This window comes from Vicugna pacos, chromosome 6, assembly GCF_048564905.1.
Source record: "Vicugna pacos chromosome 6, VicPac4, whole genome shotgun sequence".
Classification (NCBI taxonomy): domain Eukaryota; kingdom Metazoa; phylum Chordata; class Mammalia; order Artiodactyla; family Camelidae; genus Vicugna; species Vicugna pacos.
Genome location: NC_132992.1, coordinates 25,517,162 through 25,532,542, shown reverse-complemented (window position 1 = coordinate 25,532,542; position 15,381 = coordinate 25,517,162). Strand labels below are relative to the sequence as shown.

Sequence of the window (15,381 nt, the reverse complement as noted above, 5' to 3'; positions counted from 1 at the left end):
TTAAAAATTGAATGAAATTGTGTATAAAAAAAAACATTCTTTCCCTTTTTTGGGGAGCTGAAACCTTGAAGTCACATAATTTTAAAGTGACTGTTTAAAAGTCTGGCTGAGGCATATGTATAAACTCATAGAGGCAGAGCTAAGATCTGTAAATCTGCTGTGTGCTAGGCAATTTACACATCCTGTCATTGAATCCAATCTAGAAAAGAAATCATTAAATTGGTCATTCAAGTATTTAGTGAGTTCTACCTGCTAAGTAGTGTTTAGCATTTCTCTAATTGTGTTCCAGAACTAAGAACCTGGGCACTATTACAAGCCATCTGATCAAAGATGCAAGAAGAACTAGAGGCTTACTTTTTTCATAGAGCAGATAAAATTCTACCTTGATACTTTCTGTAGAATTACATCTTTGTCCTTGCCTTATCTAATTTTCCTTTAGCTTCTTACATCCACACTGAAGTCCCTACTGTGTATAAGAAGCCTCTGAAGAGATGGCCGCACTGAAAACAGAAATAGAAAATGAAAGAATAGAGAATTATTCCTCTGTCTTCTCTTGACCAAATTAGTATCAATGGCCACCAAAAAAGGGGGGGGGGTGCGTTTAAAACCACCAGGTAAGCTTGCTTGGCTGTGGTCATCCAGGAAAGTTACCTGGAAAGAAAGAAATCTGGGGTCCATGTGTACACCTGGAAGAAACTGAAGCTATGAATAGAAAGCATTATGAAGCCTCTTGACTATACCTGCCATATAACTGTAGCAGTCAGGAGATTGATTTTCTTCCTTCTCCTGCCCAAAATAAGTTGACAGTAAGCCCGCCAGAATCTAGCTGCAACATGTTAATGCTGACTATGTCAGGTGAGCTGAGCTGATAAACTATAGATATAGAGCTTCAGGCATTGTCAGAACGGTGACTATTATTTTCCTGGCAACAACCAGCCCAGCCCCAAAGAGTTCTAGAGCATAATTAACCCTTTGAATCACTCCTTTTTGCCCACCTGTTCTATGGAATTATCAGGTGACATCTCTAATTCTATGAAATATATAGCATCTCCTTATCTTCTGTTCCCTTTGCATGCTGGAGATCAGTTCATCAGTTTAATGGGATGCCTGCTACAACTGCAACCACGTTTAATAGCTCTTACACCATCACTTACTCTCATCACGTTACTCTGCTTTTATTTCCTTCATAGCACTTAGCATTATCATGTGGACTTATCTGTTATGTCCCCCAACTAGAATGTCAGCTCTGTGAGGCAGAGAGCCTGTCAATTCTGTTCACCACTGTATCCTCAGCACTTCCCCTATACTTTCCCTGTCACTCCAGCAGAGTGGCCGACATAGAACAGGCTTTCATCAAATATTCAAGGAAGGAAAAGAGGGAAGAACGAACACAGGGAGAGAGAAAGGGGTGAGCAATGAATCTATAAGGAAAAGGGAGAGTGAAGTTTTCAAGATGGATGTTTTCCTAAGAGAAACAGCTAAGAAAGTGGGAAACTAAGAACTGAAGTTGAAAGGTGAAGATAGCACTGATGAATACTCAGTGGTCAAGAGAGTAGAAGAGCAGGTTCACCAGGCAGCTGCAAAGGACACTGGATGGTTTGACTCCTCTCCATCAAAAAGATATCTGAAATGGTGCCCAATGCGCTTCAGTCACCTGTGAGATAAAATCTGAGATCGCATTTCAGAATGAATCCTGTTTTTGCCTTGCTGAGTTACCAGCCTCCTTCCCTATCTATAGGTTAAGTTACAACATCTGGAAGCCTCTTGTGCAGACCAAGAGAAGGAGCTAGCCAAGGTAACCACAGTAACTTCAATGCTACTTTTCCCAAAGGAAGGGAAACTCAATCCTTAGTCAGATGATCTAATGCATTCCTCAAATGACTGAGTTAGAATAAGGTTCCAGATCCAAAACCATTATAGGGTCAGGAGGGTATGAAAAAAAGATGAATAGTCTCCTACGTTACCTTCTCTTTAACATTTTTTATAGGATACATTCCATAATTTATATCTTCAACAAATTAGTATCGATTCTTCTCCCAATTGTCCCCAGATAGTCCCCATGGGACTATATCTTGTTTATCCTAAAAAAAAAGTCAACTTTATATATATATATGTACAGCAAAAATAAATTTAGAACAATTAGAAAATCACATTCAGGATCTGGGACACAGGAGAAACAAATAAACTCTTGTTCTTATAGCGATTCACTGAGAGAAATTTAAGACTAAATTTTGGCTCCCAGGTAATAGAAGACTATGCATTTGTGGCCCAGCTCTGTGAAGATCAGGCCCTCTGCATAAAGGTACAGCCCCTCAGTAAAGGGATAGCAAAGGGTTTGTTCAGCCACAGGGTGAAATGGAACCAGGCTTCTGAGAGAATACTGCCTGGAACTATTTTAACTCTTCAAGGTATTGCTCCAAAGGGACTTTATGGTCTTTGACACTCAACCACCAATATAATTGTTACCTCCCTGTTCTCCTAGCCCCTGTGCCCTTAAACTAATAATAAGTCCTTTTCTTATTTATAATCCCAATTACCTGAGGGGCCTGCTCAATGGTGAAATGTAGTGAGAGGTCCGCAGTGGTGGGGTGGGGTCAAGGAAGGAGACAAAGTGGCAGTGGGACTACCAAATATTCAAGTTAAAATGTAATAGTGCATTCTTATTGTGATTGGAAAAATCATAGGGCTTTAGTTAGTAACTATGCTTTCTTTTATTTCTCTTTGAAGAAGTACCAGGAAACTTTGCGGAAAATAGAAGAAGAACTAGAGACTCGGTTCCTTGAGAGAGAAGTGTGAGCTTTGGCAAACAAAGGAACATCCTGGTTTTAGTGGTAACTCCATCTCAGCCTGGGTCAGAGCAAAGATTTCTGACTAATTCCAATGTGGAACTGAGTGAGCCCCAACACCACATGTCTTTCCCCTCTGTAGTGATCAGGTCGACTCCCACCAAACCACACCAACTTAAAATGCAGGTCCTTCTCCCATCCTTCTTGAAAAACTGAAGAAACACATCTCTCTTTATAGCTGTATCATATTATCAATTATTCAGGTTTATATTAAGGGCAGGAACATGTGCTTTAAAATGGGTTAGTGGTCTGGCACCTTGATAAGTAGAGCATTCCTTTTATTTCATAGAAAAGGCCTTAAAACTAGTACCATCATCACTTCCCCCAAATTTACAGCAACTCAACCATATAGGATAGGCATGGCACTAATCTCCAGACACACACTAAGATTATCATATTATGAAACTCAAACTGTATACTAGATTAAGCATAAATAAAATCACTCCCTCAAAAAATACTCCTTGAGTTTGTCAAAATAGTTTAAATGGTGATAAACTAAAACCAAAAACCTCATGTCCATTTCTTGACCCTCTTTAGAAGTTAAATCTTAATTCAAACAAGAAGTATTTCTATTTAGTAAATATTTTGGAATCTTGAGATCAAGAGAAAGAGACCCAAACTGCATACAACCTCTAAATAGACAGGGAGACACCATGGTGTATTGTCCAGGACACAAGGACTTGGAGGTCCTCACCCCTAAAGGACACCTTCAAGTCTCCCAAAATCCTCCCTGAGCCCCAGGTATGGCTCGACTGCTAAGCTTAAATTCTAGAACAAGGCTATTTAAGAGAAGTTTCTGTGCTATCTAATAAGTATCCACTTAACCATCTACTGAATACTTGTAGAATGGCTAAGAGTGACTAAAAAAAATTTTTATTTTAATTAATTTAAATGTAAATGGCTACATGTAGCAACTGGATACACTAGTGGATAACATAGCATTAGACTATATAAAGTTGTTTTAAAATGACCATCATGTAGTATGAACCTTTGAGTGTACTTCATCCAATCTCTATCTTGGTTCTTTTCCCCCTAGATCAAAAGTCTTGAGTATGAACTCTGCTAGCAAAGAGTGTAACAGCCAAAAGAACAAGGTAAATACCCACTCATTCTTCAGCTTCTTCAGTGTCATCACCTTTCATAGGTGTTTCCAAAAACACTCTAAGCCACCAAACACCTATCAATCTTTCCATGTGCATTTTCCAAGAATAGTACCAGATATAACTTCAAAGCATTTCAACCCTAAACAAACAAAGAGGATGTAAAGAAACAACTCTCTTCCCTCTTACAGCCATGCAAATGACATGTTCTCAGAGAAACCAGCCTAAGGTCAGAGACAGTTTAGAATAGAAGCAAGAAGTAACATTAACTGAGGGTACACTCTAGGGAGAGAAGGCCAATACATGACACGTACACCACTCCTCTATCCCACAATCACAGCATTCTTCCCTGAGGATCCCAACATAAGCCTGAATCTCTCACAACACAGAGCACCAGGGCATCTATCACCATCTACTCAGAGTTAGCCTGTGAGTTAAAACATAGGAAGGAGCCACTTCTTTATGCTACAGCTTCAGTGTCTGTTTATATTTAACATCATGATGTCACCAGCACATATGCAAAGGTCTGAAGGAAATAAAATTGGATGAAGAGCTGTGGGCCTCTTGGCCTGCTTGGTGTCTTGTGGCAACAAGTACAAGGGCTAAAAAATAAACTTTTATTGGGTTTTAATTGTAATTTATACTGGCTTTAGAGCCAAAGTTGACATTCATAAGAAATTTTATGTCGTTGAGATATTTAGTGTTTGTAATCTCAGAAAAAAGGAGTCATTTCTTCCTTAAAAGCAAGTATCATTTGACTATTATCCTTGAGGTCCTGTAGACATTTAAATATATGTTAGAACATGTCCACAGTGACCACGCTTCCCACTGACCTGAACAAGCTATTATGGTCCTAAGCTTGAGTAATCTACTCAGAAAACTTCTGAAATTAACTGGAGCCTGCCTCTCCAGAACCAAACTTGGCATGCTCCCTGATGTGTCCCGCCATCTATACCCACTGACACATCAAAATATTCCTTCAGACCACCTATCAGAGAAACAACAGAGTTGTCTTCATCAAGATTACCAAGAGTCCCATGATAGTTCATGATCTATGATGTCTGAGCAGTCTTTGCAGAGAGGCCACCTGAGCAACTGAACAGCTGGCATGCCACTTAATCTCATGCAAGCTATAGAATCAAATTTGTAACCCAGAAAGCTGCTTTCTAACTCCAATTCTGCAAGCCTCATTTCTACAATGTTAAAATGTAATCATAATTCCTTTTCCTTTTTAATCTCATGAGAAAGTTAAAAGGCAAATGAAATAACTGAGAAAATATTTTGGAAGAGAGATGTTACAGAAATCCAGGATATATCCCCATTTTTATATTCTTACAGAGAATTTACCTCTTAGAAAATGTTTGTGTGGTTTTCATAGCCTGTGAACTTCTCTAAGGGTTACTGGCTAACTAGAAGGTAAGGGTATGGTAGAGAGAGACCAGAATGTGGACTCAGAGGACCTGGGTTCCAGGCCTGGTCCTGCCACTTACTGGCTGTATGACCTTGGGCAACATCCTTTATCTTTCTATGCCTTCATTTATTCTTATCAGTATATAAAAAAGTAATATAATTATATGTATATGTACATATATATTTGTCTTTGAAAATTTCATCTGCTTATTATATACATGAAAAAATTATAAAATACTATCTAAATATAATATTTAATTAATGGCTCACTGAATAGTATTTGGCAGTGATAACAGCCTCCAGAAATTGTTTATTTATCAATGTACATTCTTCTTCTCCCAGGATAACTGTCTCCAAAAGAAGAAAACAGGGATCTGTAAAAGGTAAGTAAATATCTTTAAGTAAACTTTCCAGAAAACTGGGAATTCTATTTAGCCATCCTAGCAGACAGCAAAGTCTAAATGAGGAGAACATTGTATACACACACACACACACACACACACACACACACAGTCAAGTCAACAAACTTGTGTCATCAGTGACTACATTTCTCAGTTCAATGTTATGACCTCCTTGTCCAAAGGCAATTACTAATCTCAACTTTTTTAGAAGTCAATGGCCTAGTAATAATTAGAAACAGGAAATCTTATCACGTAAAAGAGATGTGGCAAATCTCACACTTACTCCCTTTTCCCTTTAACAATTTCAACTAGTTTGATGTGTCAGTTTCCCAGTAACATCAGTAGATCAGAAACGGGGGCATCTTTTTGTGGTTCATAAGCATGATGATTGGAAGGAGACATGCCTCCCTCAAACTCTGGTACAATATCAGCACATTACCCCCTGACATGAAAAAGTAAAATAAAAATAGGGAAAGGATTTCTAAATGCAAGTATACCACTGCCTAACAGCAGATAAAAGAGAGAGAAGAAAATCGTGAAAAAGAGATAGCACCTAACAGTATCCAGCACACAATAATTGCTCAAAAATCTTGTTAAACCAAATAAGAACTCAACATTCAAACAACTGAGTGGATATTAGTCCTGAGGGAATCACTGTGATAGCAAAGTAGAATTGGTATTCGTGAAGCCCCTGCATTTTCAAGAAAAGGTCAAATTATGTTCCATATAATATGTTTAAGAAGGCATAGAGAAACATGCATCTAAAGTGGTATGAAATATGATTTAGAAAGAGCCCCATCAAAATGGTTAACATAAAATTATTGGTGCTTAAAGGTCAGCTCCAATTGTCTGGAAAATTTGCTTAAAAGGGATACCCCTTCATACCAGATCAGTGAAGTATACATAGTTCAATATCCCTAAATACAATGTTCCCAGAACAACTAGCAAAATTTTCCCTAGAACTCCTAGGCCACCTTCACCTATAATCCAACACCAGTGCCCAGCATGGAACTGCCCACATGAACTCCTAGGAAAAGAATGGTCTGCCTTAAAGAGAGTTGGTATCCTGAATAAATGTAAGCCCAACAAGCCTAGCTCATCACATCAAACTACAAATGTCTTTCTTCTTGTTCTGATCCAAACATCCTTGGAGCACTGGTATACTGGGCACTGACAAGGAAATAAGAAAGCTAGGTTATTCCTATGATTTTCCCTGGGAATGTTATCCCAGAGATGTCATCCCAGAACCTTCCATGAATACTGTATCCAGCTTCAGGGAGAGTGGTGGAAATAGGTTTTAAAAGGCTTTTGATTCTAATTTTGGCCAAGATGCTGTCCTAGAATGGATTCTGGTACTTGTCACCAAGATTAACTCTACAAGGAAACTAAAGGGGATGGGGATGTTTTTGACTGGTGAGTGGAGGTGGGTAGTGAGTTTGTCCTGGGGCAGAAGGCAGCCCAGCACAGCCAGATAAGGGTAATTCAGCAAAGGAAACAGTGGAGGTTTGCTCATGTAAATCATATTAAAACTGCAAGGGCAAAATAATTCATCAGCTAAAAAAGAATCAAAACTATCATAAGGAAATTCATAGAAATTTATTATGAAATATTAAAGGTAATACGAATGAAAGAAGAGAAATACCATGATCGAGGATAGGAAACCTTAATGCCATAAATATATCCATGGTCTCCAGATGACTGAGTCAATTCAATTCCAATCAAATGCCCCAAAAGAAATGAAAAAAAAAATCAGAATCTGAGTAAAAGTGGACTGAATAAAATGATACTAAAATATACTCTATATAGAAGAGTAAAGGGTCAAAAATAACCTGGACAATTTTAAAGGAGAGCAAGGCGTGAGGAACATGCCCTTTGAGATACCAAGATTTACTATGAAGCTATAGTAATTACGATAGTGTAGTATTATGACAGGAATAGAAAAATCATCCAATGGAATAGAACAAAGAACTTAGAAACAGTGTACATATAGAAACTTCATGCATGACAGTGATTATATGTTAGAGGGAAAAGGTAGAACTCACTGTTCAAAAAATATGCTGGGGAAAAAATGTTTATCCAGATGAGAAAAAAGTAAGATTGAATCACTACCATACAACAAAAAGCAAGCCCAGATGTGTTAAGGAACAAAAGAAAGGAAAGGAAAGGAAAGGAAAGGAAAGAAAAGGAAAGGAAAGGAAAGGAAAGGAAAGGAAGGAAAGGAAAGGAAAGAGGGAAGGGAAGGGAAGGGAAGGGAAGGGAAAGAAAGGAAGGAAGGAAGGAAGGAAGGGAAAGGAACTACAAAATTCAGCATTAGTTATCTATTGCTGCATAACAAATTACTCCAAAATTTAGTGGCTTCAAACAACAAATATTTATCACCCCACATTTTCTGCAGGTCAGAAATCTATGAACTACTTAGCTGGGTGTTTCTAGCTCAGGATCTGTTATGAGGTTGGAGTTAAGATGTTGGCTGAAATTACAGTCAGTAGAAGGCGTGGCTGAGGCTAGGAGACACATTTCCAAGGCAGCTTACGCAGATGGTTGTTGGCTGGAGATCTCAGTTGCTCATCACATGGACCTCTGCTGGGCTGCTTATGTGTCCTTGCAACATAACAGCTGGTTTGCTCCTGCAGGTAAGGAGGAAGCTGCAATGTTTTTAGTACATAGTCTAGGAAATCACACACTGTCACTTCCATGCAAGTCATCAAGTCTAGTCCAATGGAGGGGAATCTCTTGAACGCAGAAGTATCGAAGAATTTGTGAACATAATTTTAAACTACCATAAACTCTTAATAGAAAATAGGAGTATCTTCGAGGCCTTGGGGTAGGGAATGATTTTTTTTTAACAAGACATAAAAAGCACTGATTTTAACTAAAGAAAAGGTCAATAAACTCGACTTTATTAAAGGTAACTTCTGTTCTTTAACACCTTAGAGCAAAAGAGAGTCACAAAGTAGAGGGAAGATACTTAAAGTACAAACAAAGGAAAAGGATTGATATCAAGAATATGTAAAGAATTCCTATAAATTAATAAGGAAAGCCCAAACAACCTAATAGACAAATGAGCAAGAGAAAATACGTAAGACAAATAAATCTATGAACAGATATTCAGCATCATCATTCACAAGGGAAATGCAAGTCAAGACTATAGTGAGGTATTACTTTACACCCATTTGATTGGCAAAACTTTAAAAGTCTGATGATATCAAATGTTGGAGAGAATGTGGATCCACAGAAACATATACCCTGTTGTTAGAATATAAACTGGTGTAACTACTTTGGAAAACAATTTTCCAAAACAAAAATTTAAAAAAAACAAGATAATTCCAGATAGTGATAAATGTTAAAAGAAAATTAAACATGGTGATGGGAGAGAGAGCAGCTGACAGGCCAGCCTATGAAAAGAGGCTGCTTTTGTAAAGGGAGTAGAGACATCTGAATGTCAATAAGGAGTCAGGCCTGCATTTATGCACGACTTTTATTCCAGGTTTTCTAACCTCTAGTTAACAGTTTCTTGGCTTTCTCTTTTCAGGATTTTTCGATGTTTCTTTTTCACCACCCTGTTTTTCATCAGACTGCTGGGCTACTTGTTTTTCCATATAAGTTTTGTAAATCCAGATCTCTTTGTCAGTATACTGCCCAAGATACTGAACAGGAACATCTTGTGGAAGCTAAGATGCTTCCTCTTTCCATCTCTCACGCTTGAGACAGAGGACATATTACCCCACTGATCCCTAAGAAATACCCTTGAGCAAAAGAAGGCAAGTGGTATCTGAGCCTGTAGACTAAGAGACGGCAAAACTTCTGGAGGGAAGAGTTTTTCTTCAGTTTTTCCCTTGAGGTTTGCTTACCTGATTACCTTTCCTCCTCATGTTGCGTTTCCAACATGGACCTTGCCCAGTAAAGAGCTCTGTCAATAGATTTCTGTGGCTATATGGATAAGCTAAATTCTACCAGATAGTTTAAAAAAAAAACTAGTCTATTTTTGGAATAACATCATAGATGCTAAGCAAAGTTAGAGTTGATCAATACTTATTCTAGTAAATCTTAAAAATCTAAGACACTGGATCTCTTCCACGCAGAAGACGGCTCACTACTTATATTAAAATTCTTTGGTTGAAGGTGACCTTAGCTTAAGCTAATTTATAAATTTATAGCACACACACACAAAAAGTATTGCCTCATGGAACTAGAAATCTGGGGCTTCAGGCATGGCTGGATCCAGAAGCCTCAAAGCAATAGCATCAAGGTTTCATCTCTCTCTCTCTCTTTTCTCTTTGTATGGGTATTCTCCTTTTAGTGAGAAGATACTGTGAACATCCTAAGCCTCATCCTACCAGATTAGCAACCTTAGCAGAATGAAACAGCCTTTATAATAGCTTCAGCAAAAAACTTCAGATAAATTGACTTAGCTGGGATCAATTGTCTACCCCATCCCACAATCAATGTGGCCAAAGGGACGGGAATATTCTGATTAGTCAAGTATGAATCCATGAATCATATGTCTAACCTCTTGTAAGGGACAAGGGAGGTAAGGGACCAAGAAAGAGATAAAGGGAGTCAGCCAACCTAAACTATATGGAATGTGTTTCCCACAGGAGAAGGGCACTTGGTTCCCAGAGAAAGGGAAAGGGATACTGGGCAGGCAAAAGCAGGTGCTCACTTAATCACTAGTTTTTATCCTCACACAAAAATATCCAACTTAAGCAATTCAACAAACTCTTAAAGTGACAGCTCACTTCATATGTCTTACTACCAGTAAAAGCTGTAGCTTCTCAAGATCATAGATTGAGATAAACTACTGCAAAGAGCTCAATATCAATATGTAAAGAACCAGGTCTCTAGAGCTAAAGTAAGCAAGGTTTCTAAAGTAAATAACATGTGACATATAAACTGCTTCACAAACTTGGGGTCAGACTTCCTCTTTTCCCAAGTAATTGCTGAAGCACCCACAGGCTTCATTAACATGATATATTTAAACTCCCTCTTGAACTTTCCCACTCTTCTAAATCAGGGACCTTGACAACTCTAAAGTCCAAGAGCACAAAGGGGTCATTCTCGCTTCCACACCAGCAGGGTATGAACTTTAACGCTTTGGTTCACTGTCATTGCTTCTTGAGGCCACACGATGTCACTGTTGAAAACTGGTCCTACACAGGTTGAATACATAATGAATTGTCCAGATTGAGACACATCTGATAATAGGAAAGGACACTTAATAACTATGTCAGGACAAGAGAAATCAAACAGGACTGTTTCAGCAAACCAGGGCATCTGCTTATCTTATATGTAGTCTAAGGTACTGTCTAATGGTATATTTTGCTGAGGCAACTAGGTTCCATCCTTCAGTGTTAAGGATGCCCATGCTTAGGGCCCCAGTTCCAGAGCTAAGACTGCACCTCTCCTTCCCTTCATATACCCAGACGTATGTTCCAGCATTAGGTTCCTAAAGGATTAATTCCAGTTTCTGCCACCATCACCTTTGCCTCCACAGAAGGCCCTGCAGTCTGAGAAATCAGCCTACTCTCAGGAAACCCACCCCGCTGGAGGCGAAGAGGTTGGTCGAAAGACTCAAAACACGAGGGCCCAATGACACCCTCCAAGGAAGGCTTCGTGGTGCACACCTTCCCTTCCAGCACTTTCCCAGCTGTCCTGAAACTTCTGCCCCTTGAAAAGAGAAGCACTGGTTTACTGAAAGGCAGTGTTTGAGCTGCCATACCTGGGTTTTTTGAGCTGGTATTGACTTGCCTGTGTAGGTGGCATCTTTATATGTCTACATTTCAAAGTAATTACTGCTTACAATTAGAAGTTCATATTGCTAATGATTCAAGAACAGAAGGGAAAGGAAGAGAAAAGAATATTTGTTAAATCTCTAGTACTGTGTAGTATTGGGGATATAAAGATAAAAAAGACACACCGTCTGTCATTGGGAAGGCAGGAAGGAAATATATATATCACATATGTCTATGATGAGTCCTACAACAGAAAAATAGAGGAAAGTGATTCCCCATGCCTATATCCAATAGGAAGTGACATCAGATCCATAGGTTATGCCAGTCTGAGAGAGAAATGACATGCCAAGCACTAAGTAAGTTGACCATGTGTCAGCAAAGTCATTCTTAGCTGAAAGACAAAAAGCACCTTCTACCCTAGATGACTATTTTAAATCGAAGTAATCAAATAGAAATACCAAAAAACTGAGCAACTTTCTTAATCCGGTGAATTGCCTAGAATGGGTAAATTCCTTCTTAACCTCAGGCTTCAGAGAGAACCAACCCTTTTCTTTTGGCAATCACTAGTGTAACGCACAACACGCGTAGACTGACAATACAAATAACTGAGCTATTTACCCAGCACTGCAAGTGGAAATACCCTCCACCATGTCAGTAAAGGTCTGCATGGTATACACTACGCAGATTATTATTCAGTTTATTCCTGCACTGATTGGCAGTGGAATTCTTGTATCCAATGGAATCTGGTCCTTCCTTCCCACTCAGTGGTCAATGCTGCATTATCCTGGACCTCATTCTTGGCGGAAGGGAAAGATAAGGTGTGGCCAGCTCCCATTTACCAGCACATGAGAAAGCAAGAAATTCATGTCTTCTAAACTTATGAATTTGAAACTCAAAATCATGGAAAAAAACGAAGTTTCACACATTGTGGTTTCACAGTCATTTATTTTAAGAAAACTTTAAAAAAATTTCTTTCATGCATATTTCATTTTTCACTATATTTTGTCTGTTGTAGCTGAAGAAAATAATGCTGAGAAAACAGTTCAAAATTATTATAGAAAATGCAAGTCCCTAAGGCCAGCTTAAAATCTACAGAATTTCCCTTTTTGTTATTTAAAGTAAAGGTAAAGTTGACTGTATTGTTTAGGGTGATACTTGGAATACAGTAGCTGAGAGTGAGAATTCAGGGCACTGATGTCTGCTCAGAGGGTAGAGAGCCAGTAAAAAAACAAAACAAAACAAAACAAAACAAAAACTTCCCAGAAGGTAGAGAAAGTCATTTAAATCATTTTCACCATGTAACATCGTTACTGCAGGACATTCTGTAGTAATTTACATGGTTTTATTTTTTAAAAGAAGACAAAGCAGGAGTAAGAGGAGGAGGAGGAAAAAGGAAAGGAGGATGGGAAGGGGAGGGGAGGAGGAAGAGAGGGAACAAATTAAAAAGAAAGAAAGAAAAATATGTTGATCCCTTGCTGGTATAAACTTCTGACAATGAACTGCTGTTTTATATGCCTTTATTTCATCAGAGCTATTAACTGTGCTTCCTTAAAGTGTAAAATTTTTAATTTTATAATACTGAGAAGCAGAGGTCTTCTAAAGGCAAGGTTCAATAGTTAAAATCACTATTTTCAAACTCTGTCAAGGAGCAAAATAGAAGCTCTTCTGTGTTAGCAGTAAAAACTGGGAAGAGAGCATTCATATGTAGCAGGTGGGAGCCTGTTTAGAAACAAGTGTAGGGGAGTTAAGCTGCTGTTGTCTTTCTTCTTCTGCTGAATATTCACAGGGGTAAGTGACTGTGGGTGCCAGTGGCTGACTCCCCAGTGCCTCTATCATTGCAGACGCTCGAGAAGCTTGCTTTGGCTCTGGAGTAGGTGCACTGCCCTCATTATTTGACAGCTGCATGGTTCCTTCAGGAACAGTAGAGGGCACTGTTTCACGGTACATGCAGGATCTCCTTAGAAACAATTTCTTTACATAGGTAAATTATACCTGGCTAGATGCAGGCCAGATGGAGGAAGGTCCAAGGTAATGGCAAATCTGTCTCATTATTCACAGGTTCATAGACCAGAGCAGAGGCTGAGCATGAAGAGCATAGACGATATAGCACTGTATCCCAAGAGCTATCACCACCTACAATTACAATCTGCCTAAAATATTCAGGGTATGTGTCCTGAGTGGATTTCCTTACAAGTCTCTGTCCTTACACCTATGCCCACCATGAATCAGGACTCCATACTTTGAAAAATCACCTAAAATAGATTCCATTCCAAAGTGCTATTTATATCAAGTTTTTATAAATAAATAAATTTAAGATTCATGGAGGCAGAAGAAAAGGATGCAGGTTGCTCATCACTCTGCAGAAACTAAATCAAATTCCCTCTTGGTCATGTTTATTTTTTTCTTTTCGAAGTCCTCTCTCCTCCCAGGAGATTGATTGGCCCTTTAATCAATCTACATTCCTCCTCTTCTACACAGCTTTTGGAAAAAAAAAATAGGGGCCCAGAACCATTCAGCTCTCCCTCTCAGATTATATTTTCCCCTCAGCAAAACCAAAGTTTAGGAGTTACCTAAATAGTAACCTGAGTTCATTCCACCACACACACTAAAATGCCTCGGCCAACCCAGAAAAGAGTTTGCCAGAACACTCACCCAGCCCCCTTATAACAGACAGGATGTTCATGATCATGAATTCCACTTATTAAGCACATATTGTGTGCCAGGCACTTCATTGTTTCATGTTCATTATTCTATTAAATACAATCCTCCAAAGGATATTATACGCAGTTTACAAATAAGTAAGTTAGTTCTGAGGCAAAATAAAACAAGTTCTGAGTTGAAAGAAACAGAGTCTGTCCCTGTGTCTGGTTCCAAAGCTTGGCCTCTAAAATCTCTGTTGTTTCTGACAGCAGACATTGAGCAGACAGCTGGCCAGGGAGAGGTTGGGGCAGAGCCTAGAGTAGTGGGATGTTCACCCACCTGTGAAGGAGGAAATCCCAGCCATGGCTGCCTTTATAGAAGAAACAGGCATCAGGGAGACTCTCAGACAAAGCATAGATTCACAGACCTGGCAAGGAATTTGGAGATTACTCATTCAGTCCCACTGAGGCACATTCCCCAAAATCACATTACTAGTTGGTGACAAAACCAAGATAAGAACTAGATCTCTTGAGCATTTTTCAGTGGCCCTTCTGGTAAACCAGCATTTACCAACTCTTTACAGTCAGGTACTAACATAATGAAGATATTGTTGCAACCGTTATTTAAAATCAAAATCAACTGTACCCTCCTGTCTTCTAAGGTAAAGGCATAATTATTAGCTCTGGGGAAATAAACTTCCATATTTCTCTTCCTACCCCTAACAGTGGGAGAGAAGAAAGGGTGACATATGGCATGCATGAACCCTTTTTTAGCAGAGCACATTAAGAAATCTTGAGTTATGCAAAATGTGAATTGTGGGGGAGTGAAAGGGCTAGAAATGAAATGCTCTTTATAATAATGAAACACATGGAATTTTCTGTCACATCTGGGAGGAGAAGAAGGAGGAGAGAAAACTGAACAACATGATGAGACACTGAAATCCAAGCTGGTGGAAATGGACAAGGGACTTTCAGAAGACCAGAAGAGTTGATACTCAATTAGATTATTTTCTACGCGGTGCTGCAATGTATGATCTTACACACTTACTTCACTGGCCAGTAAAACTTTCCAGAAACAGTTGTAAATATTCGCCTGTACAAGTTGCCTTTTGCTGACACTTACAACTGTATTCTGGGAAAGAAGAAGCTGTTATCTCTCAAGTTTGAGTCATTGCTGAATCAGAGATAAAGAAATAGCCATAAGTTATAGAATGGAGAAGTAGGAGAAATGATTTGTAAAAACTCATAAGAAG

At 38.9% G+C, this 15,381-nt stretch overlaps 1 protein-coding gene and 1 pseudogene across 12 annotated transcripts in view; both read left to right on the top strand.

Annotated features, from left to right (window-relative positions):
• The window catches only part of TMCO5A (transmembrane and coiled-coil domains 5A), a 437,463-nt gene extending 422,401 nt beyond the window's left edge, over positions 1-15,062 (top strand). For 6 of the 12 annotated variants that reach the window (XM_072962707.1, XM_072962702.1, XM_072962701.1 and 3 more), the window contains 6 exons: positions 1,739-1,795; positions 2,243-2,302; positions 2,728-2,792; positions 3,883-3,940; positions 5,699-5,739; positions 9,290-9,678. In XM_072962707.1, coding sequence (XP_072818808.1) covers positions 1,739-1,795; positions 2,243-2,302; positions 2,728-2,792; positions 3,883-3,940; positions 5,699-5,739; positions 9,290-9,488 — 480 coding nt within the window. In that variant the 3' untranslated portion in view covers positions 9,489-9,678. Of the gene's footprint in view, positions 1-1,738; positions 1,796-2,242; positions 2,303-2,727; positions 2,793-3,882; positions 3,941-5,698; positions 5,740-9,289; positions 9,679-11,251; positions 12,416-12,504; positions 12,524-13,547; positions 13,652-15,028 lie in introns of those variants that run through there. The other 6 variants (XM_072962709.1, XM_072962708.1, XM_072962710.1 and 3 more) reach the window with 6 other exon arrangements.
• LOC116278071 (small nucleolar RNA U13) lies at positions 6,118-6,205 on the top strand (annotated as a pseudogene).
• Positions 15,063-15,381: the final 319 nt, after the last annotated feature.